This window comes from Calonectris borealis, chromosome 2, assembly GCF_964195595.1.
Source record: "Calonectris borealis chromosome 2, bCalBor7.hap1.2, whole genome shotgun sequence".
Lineage (NCBI taxonomy): Eukaryota > Metazoa > Chordata > Aves > Procellariiformes > Procellariidae > Calonectris > Calonectris borealis.
The window spans coordinates 18,445,900-18,461,332 of NC_134313.1; the positions used below are offsets into that span (position 1 = coordinate 18,445,900).

The following is a 15,433-nucleotide window of genomic DNA, read 5'->3' on the forward strand; positions in this document are numbered from 1 at the left end:
GCTCTTTCGGGGCAGAGGAGGAGAAATACTGTGGTTCCAGTCGACAAGGGCTGAGCTTGATAGGTTTTCTGAGCAGCATGCTAAATTGAGACGTTACTTCATCAGAAGTACCAAACAAATTCTTCCCTTTCTGTGTGTGTAAAAAGACAAATTTCAAGGAAGGGAAAACGCCCGAGTATTCTGAATGTTATTGTCCTTCATTAAAAGCTGAAATTTAATGAACACCCTTTAGAAGTAATGTTAGAAAGTACATTTTTTTATTCAGGTACATTCAATTTACAATGTAATGTGATTAGTCTAATTATATGCAAACTTTTTCTTTAAAGGAAAATTAAAATCTAATACTGCAAATCCATTGGTCTAGTTCCTCAGAAATAAAGATGAATAAAGGTGAAAATCTCTTTCTCCTTAGTATATATCTCTTGGTTTCGTGTCAACTTGTATTTTTGAAAAAAACATTCTTCTATCGGGCCATGAATTTACCAAGTAATAGCAGACCAACCTCTTTTGCTAATGTTTTTTTAGGGAACTGCTATCTCCTGGTTCAGTGAACTTCAAAAATTAAATACAAAATTAATAGAATTAATTAATAGAATTAATTAAATTAATTTTGGCCTTAAATTATTTATGTAAGATATACTTTTGCAAATGTAAAACTTTTGAGCAAGTATATAATGCATTGGAAAAAAAAAGAATGAAGAGGTAGTTGAATATGCTGCGGGCTAGATCACTACATACAAATTTCTGGAAAAACACACTGAAAGATTCACAGGAAGTTTCTCTCTGAAGATCCATTTTAGTTTATTGTAAGATAAATATATGCAAATCAAACTGGCATTTTGAGTTTACCTTCAGATCACCATATTTTGGGGATATCTACATTTTTTTCGATACTGATTAAGGACAATTCTCTCAGCATGAGCCTATGCATTCAAGTTTTATTATAATTCAAAGAGAAAAGGTCAGCTCTTAGTGGAGATGACATTTATTAGATTATGTTCAGAGTAAAATCTTACAGCTCTAAACTTGATGAACACTCCTTTAAATGTTAATGTTTGTAAAGGAATTGTAATAACATTTCCATATGGGTTCAATAATATTACAAGCAAGCAAAATAGCTGATTAGTCCAATTTAAAAAAACTTGTGTTTTTTTTAAAAAAAAAAAAAACAACAAACAGAAAATACATGCTTTGCTTATTATAGGGAGGAGAAACTTACTTATGTATTGAAACTAGAGATTATATTCTGTACAAAATCTGTTTTAAAGGACCTAAAATACAGATAATGTACTTTTTCATATTTGTTAATTGCTTAACTCTGTATTTCCTAAAAACTGTATTATTTTATCCTTTTTTGTTTATTTTGTTTTATTTTGTGTTTTTGTTTTTGTTTTTTTTTTTGCAGTAAATGAGGGAGGTATTAAACAGGCATCCAATTTGTGTCCAGATCCTGGAGAACCAGAAAATGGAAAACGGATAGGCTCAGATTTTAGGTAAAATATAAATCCTACCATTGTATCATTTCTCTAATACTGGACTTGGAAAATGTATATGTTAAAAATTTATTGGTGTTGTTGAGCTACTGTTTCAAAACTGAACTTCGTAGTAAAAAGTGAAATGGAATTCTGTATAAAATTATGTAGCGCAATATAGCCTGTACTAGTATGCAAAGAAGATAACATACCTACTTGGAAGAGAGCATATAACTCTGATAATTGGCAAAAATTGGATTGAAGGTAAGTTAAAATAATTTTCTCATGTAAATACTGTATTAAATTTACAAATATTGAGCATACATGTATTACTGGAGGTTTTTGTGAAGGAGAAAGCAAAATTGAATGCAACACAAAAAGAGCAATAAAACCTCACAGAAGAGGTTTCAGATATCATCATAGAAATATTCGTTGGAATCTAATAGAGAATATTGTATTTTCTACAGTATGTTTTTCAGGAATCCAGAAGTTTGATACATGCAGGTGTATTTTCCTTGTAGTCCTGAGTGGTTTAGCACTCTTAATGCAGACTTTTTTTTTATTAGTTTTGATACATAACAAATTAATAGTGTATAATATTACTGTATTAAAAACATAAAATCAGAACTAAAAAGTTGTACTTCGTTTCTAGCAAATGATTACACCTCATTCCTTGCTGGCTTTTTCAAACGTTTCTAGGAAGACTCCGAAGAATCAAAGAATTATACACTGCCAGTGATCTGTTCCACCTCTTTTTTTATTTAACCTAAACTCATATTTTAGCCCACTTTCCTCCTCCATTATCAGCTATCTTTCAAATTCCTTGTCTTGTAAGGAAAAAAAGTTTGTAATACTCTTTCAAAACATTATATTTTTTATTTCTCAGTGAACATATAAGACTCCTACTGTCAGTAACAGCAATGGTTGATGTATTGTATGAGTAGAGAGACACATATATAATCACTTCTTGAAAATGTTTTGAATTACTTTTAATCTCTTATCTATCTGAGTTTCTGAATTGTTTCCTTTTCAATTGTTGAATATTCATTTCATCACATACTAAAAAGGATTAAACATATATATTGTTATATATTTACATATATAGACAAATGTTAAACTGTATTAAAAGAATAATTCTAAAGCTATGTTCTTGCTTTACGTCATATGTTAATTTCACATTCTCATCATGTTTATAAATCCCTTCAACACACCTACGTGAGGAAAGAGAAAAAGAAGAAATAAGTAGGAGGGAGATTGATAATTTTTAAATTAATTGGTTTTATTACATTCAGTTTTGTTTAAAAGATGTATTTTACATACCACACAGGACACTTCCTAACATTTGAAGATAAGTTTGAGACTAATCTGGGAGACAAGCAAAGATTTTACAAAATTATGTTACTTCGTTCTTTTACATAACTTCTTGTACTTTGTTTTGTTTTGTTTTGTCTTTTCTCCCCATAATCAAGCAGAACACAGGATTGACAATGACATTCCAAGTAAATGTGCAAGCTGGCAGACAGTTAGTCATTATAATTTCTCAGTTAGTTATTATCGTCTCTCTACTTCTCTAGTTTTGAGAAAAGGAAAAGTTCAATGTGCATCAGAGAAAGCTTTATAACTAATTTTATATGGAATGTCATTTCTGACATTACCTGACAAAAAATGATTTCTCGATATTTTCAGAGAAATAAAAATAAATGAACTGTATTTCTTAACTGTCATGCTTTCTAGAATCTTCACTTAGGCCAGTGTTTTGTATTTTAACCTCAGAAATATGGATTGGTAGAGAAAGCCTTTGACAGAGAATCTGCAAGTCCTTTTCTAGTGTTGACTCTGCAAGCGACCCCTGAAAGACCAACCTGCAAGATCATTCTGGTTAAACTTATGTGAGGGGCAATACCTGGAAGGAGATATGGCGATGATCATGCCCTCATCTTTCTTTTTAGGCTAAACTATTAGGATAAAATTTCACATTATTTTTCACTACACACTGTCATGATGTGACTGTCAAGCTTTCCTGTTTCAAATGAATTTATGAGAAAATGAAAGGAGAAGGCATCCAAATTACTCAACAATAGAATACAAGATATACAAGATATCAAAATCAATATATTTTCTTTTAAAGTGTTTTTTTTCCCCTAGTTTCTCACTAAACTCAGTGTCTTGGGTTTGCGTGGCAAGGTTTTGGTAGCAGGGGGGCTACAAGAATGGCTTCTGTGAGAAGCTTCCCCTATATCCAACAGAGCCAATGCCAGCGGGCTCCAAGACGGACCCGCCGCTGGCCAAGGCTGAGCTAATCAGCGATGGTGGTAGCGCCTCTGGGATAACGTAGTTAGTTAAGAAGACGAAAAGTTGCTGCGCAACAGCAATTGCTGGAGAGAGGAGTGAGAATATGTGAGAGAAACAACTCTGCAGACACCAAGGTCAGTGAAGAAGGAGGGGCGGAGGTGCTCCAGGCGCCGGAGCAGAGATTCCCCTGCAGCCCTTGGTGAGGCAGGCTGTCCCCCTGTAGCCCATGGAGGTTAGCAGTGGAGCAGATATCCACCTGCAGCCCGTGGAGGACCCCACGCTGGAGCAGGTGGATGCCCAAAGAAGGCTGGGACCCTGTGGGAAACCTGCACTGGAGCAGGCTCTTGGCAGGACCTATGGACCCATGGAGAGAGGAGCCCACGCTGGAGCAGGTTTTCTGGCAGGACTTGTGACCCCATGGGGGAACAGACACCTGTAGTCTGCTCCTGAAGGACTGCACCCCGTGGAAGGGACTCACGCTGGAGCAGTTAGTGAAGAACTGTAGCCCATAGGAAGGACTCACGTTGGAGAAGTTCATGGAGGACTGTCTCCCGTGGGAGGGACCCCATGCTGGATCAGGGGAAGAGTGTGAGGAGTCCTCCCCCTGAGGAGGAAGGAGTGGCAAAAACAACATGTGATAAACTGACCTCAACCCCGATTCCCCATGCCCCTGTGCCGCTTGGGGGAATGAAGTAGAGAAATCAGGAGTAAAGTTAAGCCTGGGAAGAAGGGAGGGGTGGAAGGAAGGTGTTTTTAAAGTTTCATTTTATTTCTCATTATCCTACTCTGATTTGATTGGTAATAGATTAAACTAATTTCCCCAAATTGAGTCTGTTTTGCCCATGATGGTAATTGGTGAGTGATTTCTCCTTGTCCTAACTTGACCCACGAGCCTTTCATTATATTTTTCTCTCCCCTGTCCAGTTGAGGAGGGGGAGTGATAGAAGGGCTTTGGTGGCTACCTGGCATCCAGCCAGGGTCGATCCGCCACACTTAGTGATTTTTTTGTTTTGTTTTTGAAAAAAATCCCCAAATTATCTGTGAAAGAAGAACAGCTTTTCTATCAACTCCCATGAATGTGCTATTTAATGCTTATATGTAAAACATGATAAATCCAATCCCATCATAACGGAAAAGTATAAATAACTAGGACATTTCAAGTGTACGTAAGTGAAAGAACATGACTTACACATACAATATCCACTGGCAGTGAAAAAAGTGAAAGTGAAAAGATGTGTTCAGCTTAATGATATTTTTGGTGAACAGAAAAGGTAAATAAGCTTTTGCTCAAAATAAAATAAACAGAACATGTAACAGATACATTATTATGCTCTTGGTCTTATGGGTTGTAATTTTGGGGGGCAGGGATGTTTATTTTGGTGAGGAAGTATTTTTCACCTTCCACCAAAGAATGTATTTTCGGATCAAAGTGAACTCTATTATTTTTTATTGATCCTTATTTTGATCACTTCTCGACATTAGTATGGAACCAACCTTTTTACAAAGAAAAAATGAAAAAAACACAAACCCCCAACAAAGTGGTACTTAACTGATCCTCTTTCTGTTGAGGGCAGATTATAGGAACAGTCTAAAATCCTGCTGATTTTGAGGGCAGCCTACTTGCTTCCTGGTTTTTCTAACAGGTTAGATTGGAGAGCAGTAATAGTTTCTGAAAGCACAGGCTTCTCAATGGCTTCACTGCCACCTCAAATTTGTGCTTGAAAGCTGTCCTCGAACTAATTCCTTTCAACTAAATATTTGAATTTTCGAGGTTCAGTTTCTTTCAAGATAAAAACAATCTGGTCTGGATAGTCTTCTCTAGATAAATCCCATCTAGTGCAACATCTCTTTAATAGGCAGGTGTATTCTGAGTGTAGCTCTCAGAAACAACCCAGAAAGGACTAGCTTCCTTTCAAAAGATTGAGTCTTTCCACTATTTTGTGGTAGCCTTTATTTATAATGCAAAAAAATTTTATTTGGAAATAGTGGGAGGACATACATACACGCACACACATGCACAATTTCTAGCCACTTTATTGACAGGCCTTGAAAAAGGGAAAAATTACTCCTCTTACACATATTAGGGATAAATAAGGTGGTTTCCTATCTAAGCATTGTTAAAGGTCTTAGGAATGTGAATGGTGAGATTTGTACTTGTAAAGAACAGGACTGGTGAATCATATGTCATCAATAACATATTAGTAATACATATGTCTTTTATCTCAAGTTGAACACTTGATACATTGAAAAGAGGTCTTACAGGAACAAAAGCAAACTAAAAATTTTAGCAGACTGAATAAAATTCCTTTTTAAATTAACCTGGTTTCAATTCTTGCCATTATCATAATGGTTGCTCGATTGCTTCATAAGCTTCCAAAGTAAGAATGCTGCTAATTCTTTAAAATAAATAAATAAGACATTGAAAGAAAATTCTTACATTTAGTTTAAAAAGTACAGTACTATGGAAAAGCTTTTCCCGATTGTCGTATATCTGACAGAGAGAAAAATAGCACACTTTTCCTTTTCCCTTCTTGAAGTCACTCTCTCTATAATGTAGGAAATAGCTTTACTTTGAGCTTGTCTTTTTTTTCCCCTTCTGATAAGAAAGTGAAAATCCCAAGTACAATACCTTCATTTTAAAATACAGTATTTTGAAGAAGGGTTTAGGTCTATCTTTATCAAGATCAATCAACATCTAATTTCAGTACAATTTAATCTATTTTAGAGAAGAGCATGCTCTTGTCACTTCTCTTTAGCTTTCTTGAAATATGAAGGTATAGGTTTGGAAGCATTTTATTGCAATTTCACTCCTGTTATGATTATAAACACTACCTGCTCTTTCAGCATACTCGTATGTTGTTACATGGTTCTTACACAGACTTAGAAAATCAGCAATGCAAGCTCTAAGACAAGTTGCAGCATTTCATGACATTCTTTGGGACCTGACACTCCATGTTCACCCTTTTGGATATTTTTTCTAATGTGAAAATTCCCCAAGGCTATATTTTGAAGTTTTACAGGCTTTGTTTCTGATGCTAGATGTCTATTTGAGCATAACAGGTCTTTGCAGGTTGAAATAAAGTCAAGAAGACATACTAATAGCTGATAGCTTTTCCTGTACTGAAAAAGGTATTTTACCTCAGAAAGAAAACTTCCCTTCTTTAGAAGTTTCTTAAAATTTTAGATGTACTAGTGTTAGTTCTCCTGGAATTTCCAACAGCTTATTTTACATTACCTGTCATATAGTGAGAGAGACATCTTTTCCACATGAGTGTCCAATTTTAGAATCAATGCCACTATGGGAAATATAAGAAAGATGTAATAGATGAAGCGAAAAAAGTTTTTATGTGGTCTTGTTGATTTTTTTAATTGTTGGGTTTTGGAGGCTTTTATTCTGTGTTTGTTTATAGTGGAATAAATATAGTCAAACTGAATTATACTTGGACAAGTATTTTATTATGAAGCAGACATGTTTCTCCACCACCATCCCAAAGTTCTGGCTTCATGAAATGAATGAATGAGCCTATCTCTATGCCTCTTCCTCTGTAGTGTAGTCCACCTATGTATTTAAAGATGAGATTCAGATCAAACTTGGATCACAACAAAGCAGTGAATGCTGTTGGACAGCCACAAAGATGCTAGTATGGTCTTAAAAATACAGATTCTACTGAGAGAAGGAAACATATGAAGTTTATATTAAAGACAATTTATTATACCAGTAAGTTGAGTTACAGTATACCTAATGATAATTTCTTCTTTCATTTTATATTATAAATTAATTTGTAGTTGTTTTCTTTGGAATAATGACTTCAAAGTGTAACCACATTGATTGACTGGAAGTTTCACACTTAATTTTCCTTAAACCTTCTCTGAATCACATACCCTTCTCTGGAGATATGCGAGGTGAGCTTCTAGACTCTGAAACTTCAAGCCAAACATCCTGAAAATAGAACAAAACTCAAGATGATTTGCAGCATGAGATATAAGGCTAGTTTAAAGGGGAATAGTACATGTTTCATTTGTCAGCAGTTAATTGGTTCCTTTGTCAAGCAGAAGCCTCTGACAGTACAAACTTTGTGGGAAAAGGTGACACCTTAAGAACTGTTTAAGCAAAATTTCCAATGAACTCCAGAGTGTTGGGAGATCCTCTGCAACTGAAGTTTAGTCATCAGTTTAGTTTATTCATCACATCGTAAGGATTTTTCTTGACCAGAAGTTTTGAAGATTTAGATATTCTAACATTATATCTTGGAATTCTAACATCTTGCAGTAATATTTCCAAGTACTGTTATCAACTGATCTACAAAAATGTTCCTGTGCATGCTCTTAACTTGGGACAAATGCTGTGACTTAGCTTAACTCTCCTACTGTGGCTCAGAGTACGGTAGATTCTATCTGTAGCTTGCACATAAATAATTATAGATCAGTGGTGTGTAGAAAGTTGCTAGGTTAAGAAAATGTACTTCACTGTGCATAGTCTTGAAGGCTTATGTATACCTGTAGCTTTTTTTACTGCAGATGGAGAAAATAATATATGTGCTGCAATAATGATTATTTATTTACACTAGCATTAAAATGTATCATAATATTAAATTAATTATTTGATAGTGACAGACTAAGAGCTGATGTTTAAGTATTTCTGGTTTGTTTTTTTTTTTTTTTCTATGACAAAAAATGGTGTACTCTCTCAAACTTGTTCAGTTGCAGGTGTGGACAGAACAGGTTAATATGGCAGAAAGATGTGAATGTGGAGAATACTTTTTGCTATACTTTAACGTATATATGACTTTTCAGTTGATTCCACAGAAACAGAATAGTACAGCAATGTATGAATTCAGATGTACTCCCTGCACATCAATGCAAAAATCCAAACCGCATTATCTCCTCCTTCTTCTAGTCTGTCCCACCTATCCAACACAAAAATTACAAGAGAAATGTAAGTTAAAAATGCAGAATAATATAATTTTTTGTGACAGCTGAGCTTGAGGTTTTGATTCCTTGCATAATTGATTCTTGTTCGACAATAATTTAAAGAATATATCAAGTAATGTAGGAGAAGAATCTAAAATGGGTTAGTTTGCTACACATATGCCAACTGTTAAAATAATACTATTCAATATTGAACTTCAATATTCAATATTTGAACTTCTTATGAAGTTCAAAATTTTAAACCTTCTCTTTTGCATCCTTTAGAGGTTCTATAGCTTCATTTTAAGCTCCTTCTTTTAGTTTGTGGTCTCTAAAGAGGGATCCCAAATTTGGGATGGAGATCATGGATGATGGTGGAGACGTCAAAAATAGATATGAAATTAAAGTGTTTTCTCAAATTTGTACAACTGTCTTATTTAATATTTACTCATACTTTTTTCCTAATGAAAGTATATCTAAGTTTGTTTTTTTTTTCCTGAAAATGCAAACCTAATGGCATTCATCTTTTGTCCTGTTAGAAACAGGTATCGGCAGATAAAGTTACTGAGAGACACAGGTCAAGCATGCATTTTTGAAGCTATGAACTGCTTTAGCACAGTATGTTGTAGATGCAAAAACTTTATATGAGTTCAAAATAAATTGAACAGCTTGAGTGAGTCATAGAAATATTGATTGGAAGGGTCCTGGAGAGGGCATCAACTCCAACCTCCTGCCCAAAGCAGGACTAATGCCAACACTAAATCAGATCAGCTGTGGCTTTGTTTAGCCAATCCTGAAAACTCCCAAGAACGGAGATCTTACAACAGTCTGGGTATGCTGTTCCAGTTCTGCCCTGCCTTTCTTGGAAGTTTATTCTAATGTAAAACCTGAAGCTCCTAAACTGCCCCTTGTATATTGTCTGCCACATTAAGAAAAGTTTGGCTTCATTATCTTTGTAAAGGTTCTTGAAGTAGTTATGGTCTGCTAGTAGATAGTACCTTAGCTTCCTCTTTGTCAGACTGATTAAGTTAAGCCTAGCTGCCTCAACTTTTTACTTAGGTCGTGTGCTCTAAGCCTCCAACTAACCTCTGAACGCTCTAGAGTTTTTATCAATATCTCTCTTGAAGTGGGAGATCAAACACTGGGCTTAATATTGCAGATACAGCCTCACCAGCTGAGTAATAATTTCACTTGATCTGCTACCACCACTTCTAATGTAGTTGAGTATATAATTTATTTTATTCAGGATGAGAACACATTACTTATCAATAGCGCAGAACTTTGTACCTCTACTTGTTGAGTTTCATGAGGTTTCTGTTGGCCCAGTGCTCAAGTTTGTCAAATGGTCTGGATTGAAGCTCTGCTATTCAGTGCCGGCTACTTTTCCTAGTTTAGTATGATCCATAACTTTGCTGGGAGTTCATTCTGTCTCACCATCAAGGCTGAGGATGAAAATATTAAACAGCGTAAGACCCCATATTGAATTCCTAGTGCTCAGCTTATTACTGAGCTGAATATAAAGCCATTGATTCCTACCCTTTGAGCACAGCTGCTAGGCCAATTTTGAATCTATCTATTCAGTGCATATTTTGAGAGCTCCCAAAAGAGACTGCTGCAAGAGATGGTGTCAAAAACCTGGCTGATATTGAGCGCTGTACATCAAGCAATATTACATCTACCGTTGGTCCATGTATCCAGTCATTTTGTCATAGAAGACAATCAGATTGATCACGTATGATTCACCTTTGGTAAATCTGTGTAAGTGCTCCTGATTTCCTCTTCGTGCTTTCCTAGAGGACATGTTCTTTCCAGGGACTGATGTGAGGTTCCTAGCTTCTCCTTGCCTTTCTTAAAAATTCATGTAATGTTAGCCTTTCTATAGTCAGTAGGAACTTCTCATCACCACATTTTTTCATAGATGATACCAGTCTTGCATGGAATCAGCCAGGCTTTTCAGCACCCTTTGGTGAAACAATCTAGCCCCCTGCCTTTGAATACAGCCATCTTCTTTTACCTGTTACTCCCAGTATTGGCTGTCCCTCTTCTTCCCAAATCATGCTGATACATGCAGATGTCTAGGAACAGATATGCTGTAGAAATTGATGCAGAAAAGACACTGAGTACTTCTGCCTTCTCTGTATTGGATTCCAACAACACAAGGTTGCCTCACCCATTTATTAATGGATCCACATTGTATAAGAACTTCTGTTTGTGACTAATATACCCACAGAAGCTCTTTTTCTTCCTAGTGTGCCTTACCAATCTTAGCCTTAGCTGGGGGCTGGCCCAGGAAATCTAATTAAGTTACCCAGGGACTACTAAATTAGTGGTTCCAGTTCAGAAAGTTCCTTAACCATAAATGATTGAAATATGGTAGTGATCAGAAGATGAACTATAGATGTTTTCTGTATTCTAAAGTTTTTCTCTAAGTATTCACTTTTTATCACTCTCAGTGTTAGCATACTGGACTAAATGAACCCAGTCTAGCCTTTGGCTGCATCTGCAGACAGCACTTGTGTGCGGAATAAATTCTGCTTTTCATATATTCATAGAATCATAGAATCATTAAGGTTGGAAAAGACCTCTAAGATCATCGAGTCCAACCGTCAACCCAACACCACCATACCCACTACACCATGTCCCTAAGGGCCTCATCTACACGTCTTTTAAATACTTGCAGGGATGGTGACTGTGTTATGTGCCTATAACACAGTCCTCAAATTATTTGAGATTCTGTCAACTAAAAATGAAAAAAAAGAAAAAAAAACACTACTGAAATTGCTGCTATGTCACCACACCACACCAGACCCACATCAAACACATGGCCAAGTGCTCAAGAGTAAGCTAAGCCTAAGGAGTGTAGATGTAAGCCTATCTTTTTCATTTTGTCTTAGAGATAATAATTATTTCCTGGTAATCTCCATGTCCTTTTTGAATCTTCATCATATTCAGCTCATGTACTATACCTTACTATAACTTTTTTTAGAGAAAGATGGATTTCGAACTGAATTCTTGTATGCCATAGATAAAAGGTATTTGAGAAAAAATATCATCAGCAGAAACAGGAAGAAGGATCTCTCCTACTAGACAACTGTGAAAAAATTAATGCTTTTCCATTTTAGAAAGATTGTATAGGTAGATAATGACAGGAAAACATTTTAAAAAAGTTAATCTTGACTAGGCTTTTAAGTTCCTGAGAGACCCATTTTCTTAACATTTTCTTGACAAGTTCATGATAGTCAATATGCCGTTCTTAGTCTGCAAGTCCAGAAGGACTATACAGATTTCCTGCAGGATTTTTTTTTTTTTTTTTGCCCTTTTTTTGACATTTCAGACAAGAAGTGCTTGTTTGATTTTTGATATTATTGTCTTTTTGACTTGATCTGCCATAGGAACTGATCTCCGGCTCTTCCATTTTCTTTCTTAGACTGATGTTTTATCATCTACTTATCGAACTGCTCTTATTAGATCTCACTCACATGGCACACATGTTACAGATTTTGTAAATTTTCCAATCTCACTGTGTCCACTATGCTTACAGTCATATACTATGAAATATCAGTTTAAGATCAAAACTGATTTGGACAAATGGACTCAGTAATGTGAGTGTTATTTATACTTTCAGACGTGATAAAAATAATTATCATGCTTGCAAAGTCTTCATAATCATTTCGACCCTCTGGAATTTTTGCCAGTTACAGTTTTGATACCATCTAATTTTTTTAATAAATGGTGTACTTCCTACTCAGTGTTCCCTCTTTAAATCAGTCCATGGGTAGTTAAACAAAATATATTTCCATGTTATTTTTTTGCAGGTGCTCCTTTTTCTTTGAATAATCAAAGGCATTCAGATTTTCTCAACATGACTTTCTACGGCAGATAGATTCTTGAGAAAGTTATTCTTGTCTTCCCAATTGCTACCTTTTGAACCTTCCTAACCATATAGTCCCTGGAGTAGCTGAGTATAATTTTTAACATTAATGATAAGATCATCTTTCTATTTCATAAATTTGAAATTTCCTCCAACTCTGTGATCTGCCTTGTGGCTGTTTTTCCTTAGTCTCATATAGAAGCTTTTCAGCCTTACCTTGCAAGGGCCTTTACATTATGTTTACTTTTTTTTTCCCTCAGTTTTTCACTTTTATAATCTTCCTCTGTTTTCCAGGACTCTGCAGCTCTTCTTTATCCTCTTCTTTCACAAACATTCTTATTTCTTATGCAAACAGGAACTATTTTTTGAATAGTTTATAGAGCTGTTATCCACTATCAAATCCTCCTTTTCTGAGATGTCTGTTCAGGTGACTGTATCATCTTTCATGTCCTCATTACTTCTTATCTATGTCTCTGTAAAGCCCAGGTACTCCCCAAATTTAATCAGCTATATTGTGCTGACAACATTCCTTTTCAAACATCTAACATTTCTAACTCCCTTGAATTTAATTCTTGTTCTGTTTAGTATCAATCTTCTTTAGTAGCTATTTTCATCAGAGATGTATTTGAATTGATTACCTAACAAAAGTTAATGCTTGGAATATGTGCTCAGTCTTTTTAATTTTTTATCTGCCTTTGTAAATTGAACTGAAACTAAAAGTACTATTGCAGCATCAAAATCCCAATCTATAAAGAAAGAAAAACAGGGCTCATTCTTTACAAACTAAACCTTGCAGAGAAAAATGAATTTTAGTTTGTGTTTCAGCAAAAAGGAATGCTATACCTTGTGGGATCAAACTCAGATTTGAAGATCCCAGCCAAATCAATAGTGATATCCTATCATTATTGTGTGATATCCTTAGACCTCTTCTAACCTCCTTGCAAAAGTGCCAGTATTAGAGAGTTGTAAAGGAATCTTAAATCATTTATTTAGATAAATGAAGAACTATGCCAGTACAGAGGCTTCGCTTACAGACATTTATAAACCAAAATTTTTTCAAATAGGTAACATAGAAAAGGCTGGAAAATGGGATAGAGATCTATGACATCCATCTGAGGAGGGTCAAATAATTCCATGACTTAAAATACCCAGAGAACTGCATGCATGGTGTGGCCAAAGTCTTGTAAGCCATGTATACATATAAAATAATTTATCAAGGCAGATGCAGATAGGAAAGCCTCTGAGATCCCTTGAAGAGTTATACATTAAGAAAAAGTTTAAATAAAGACCTGATGCTAAGATCTGGTAGTTAATATTCTATACAAAAAGTGTGTTACGAAACAAAAGTCACCTTGTATTTTGACTAGAATAGAACTGAAAAGCACTTACTGTGAGCATTATACCAGAAAAAAACTTATTTCAGGTCCTGATTGAATCTAAATGTAAATCTAGGCAGAATCCTTCGAAATCGATGAGTCTGTGATCTGATATTTTGATATGTTTGAGTTAGAATGAAATGCCCTGCTACTATTCAGTTTTGACGATATACTAACTTCCCAATGACCAAATTAGGAGGGAACGTTTTTCAGGGAACTGTACCAAAATAAAAAAAAAAAAAAACAAAACCAAACTAATTCCTTTTTTGCACAGGTAGTTAAATAAAGAAGCTATTTTCTTCTGTTCAATTATAGCAGAATGAACAGAGAAAATCAAAGCTTACATAGTTTTGAGGTATTGAGATTTCTAAATTGATTTTTAAAAGTCTCATATACAGATAAGTATGTTCACAAAATCATTGGGAAATGATAACAAAAGTACAATGACAAGTGCAATTAAAAAAATAATTTACTTCACCATGCTGTTTGCTTTTATATCAGCATTTCCCTTATTCCCCTATGAATAAGGACTGCTCTTCTGTTTTCACAGAATATCAGCACACCTATGTTTAGTTAGGTTATGAGTGGGTCTTTGTGCCCTAGTGCTTTACACTTACTAACATCCATAATATTACCTGTGCCTAGACTAGGAAATACCATTGGTCATGTCATTTCTGTTAGCTATTACATATAAAGGAAATATTTGTTAATATTAGACCATCTAAAAATAAGGATAATGAAGGAAAAGGAATTTGTGCTTTTCCACTTTTATGACATTTTCCTTTTGGAAGCCTTTTCGAAATACTGTGTTTTGTTGTATTTCTTATTGTAAAATGCTAGTCTTGGTCATGTGCATGCAAGTATCTTTATGCAATCACTGTGAAGTTTGGAAAATAATGCTGTATGATTTTTTTTCTGCAAGGTTTCATCACATATTTTTAATACCAAAACATAAAGCTTTATTAGTACCCACTATAAGGGTGATTAAAGCGATGATACTTCTCCAAATTCCACTTACAAAATATCCTTCACTACAAAATGTAGTATCACCATACATGAGGTTTTCAAAACATTAATTTTTAGTTTACTTGACTCTTCTCAGAATTTCTTCAATAACATCTCTGCTTTAGTCTTTTGGGTTTATTCCTTCTTAATTGGAGGGGAAAAGAAGAGTGTTTCCCAAATATAATTCATTTTTGGCGCAAACATGAGGTAACACACTAAATCACAGATCTCTGATTCTTCATCAGTCTTATATAAAGAATAGGCTAAATAATCTTTTAGTTCAAAAACATAATGATGATCATTTAGCAACTGATAAGGTAAAAGGTACTCTCTGAAGACCTTTGTGACACTATAGGTTGTCCACAGTCACAGTTTATAGAAATACTTCATAAGCCTTTAAAAACAGCAAGCTGAAGTGTAAGATACTGATGTCAGAGAAAGGCCTGATATATTGACTATTTTCAACTGTAACTTCAACTTTCAACTTGAAACAATAATGATATTAAAGG

The 15,433-nt window shown here is 35.0% G+C and overlaps 1 protein-coding gene across 3 annotated transcripts in view; it reads left to right on the forward strand.

The window, feature by feature from the left end:
• Nucleotides 1-15,433, forward strand: part of CSMD3 (CUB and Sushi multiple domains 3) — a 796,263-nt gene that overhangs the window by 319,632 nt on the left and 461,198 nt on the right. For all 3 annotated transcript variants that reach the window (XM_075141259.1, XM_075141260.1, XM_075141261.1), the window contains one exon: nucleotides 1,406-1,493. In XM_075141259.1, coding sequence (XP_074997360.1) covers nucleotides 1,406-1,493 — 88 coding nt within the window. The remainder of the gene's footprint in view (nucleotides 1-1,405; nucleotides 1,494-15,433) is intronic.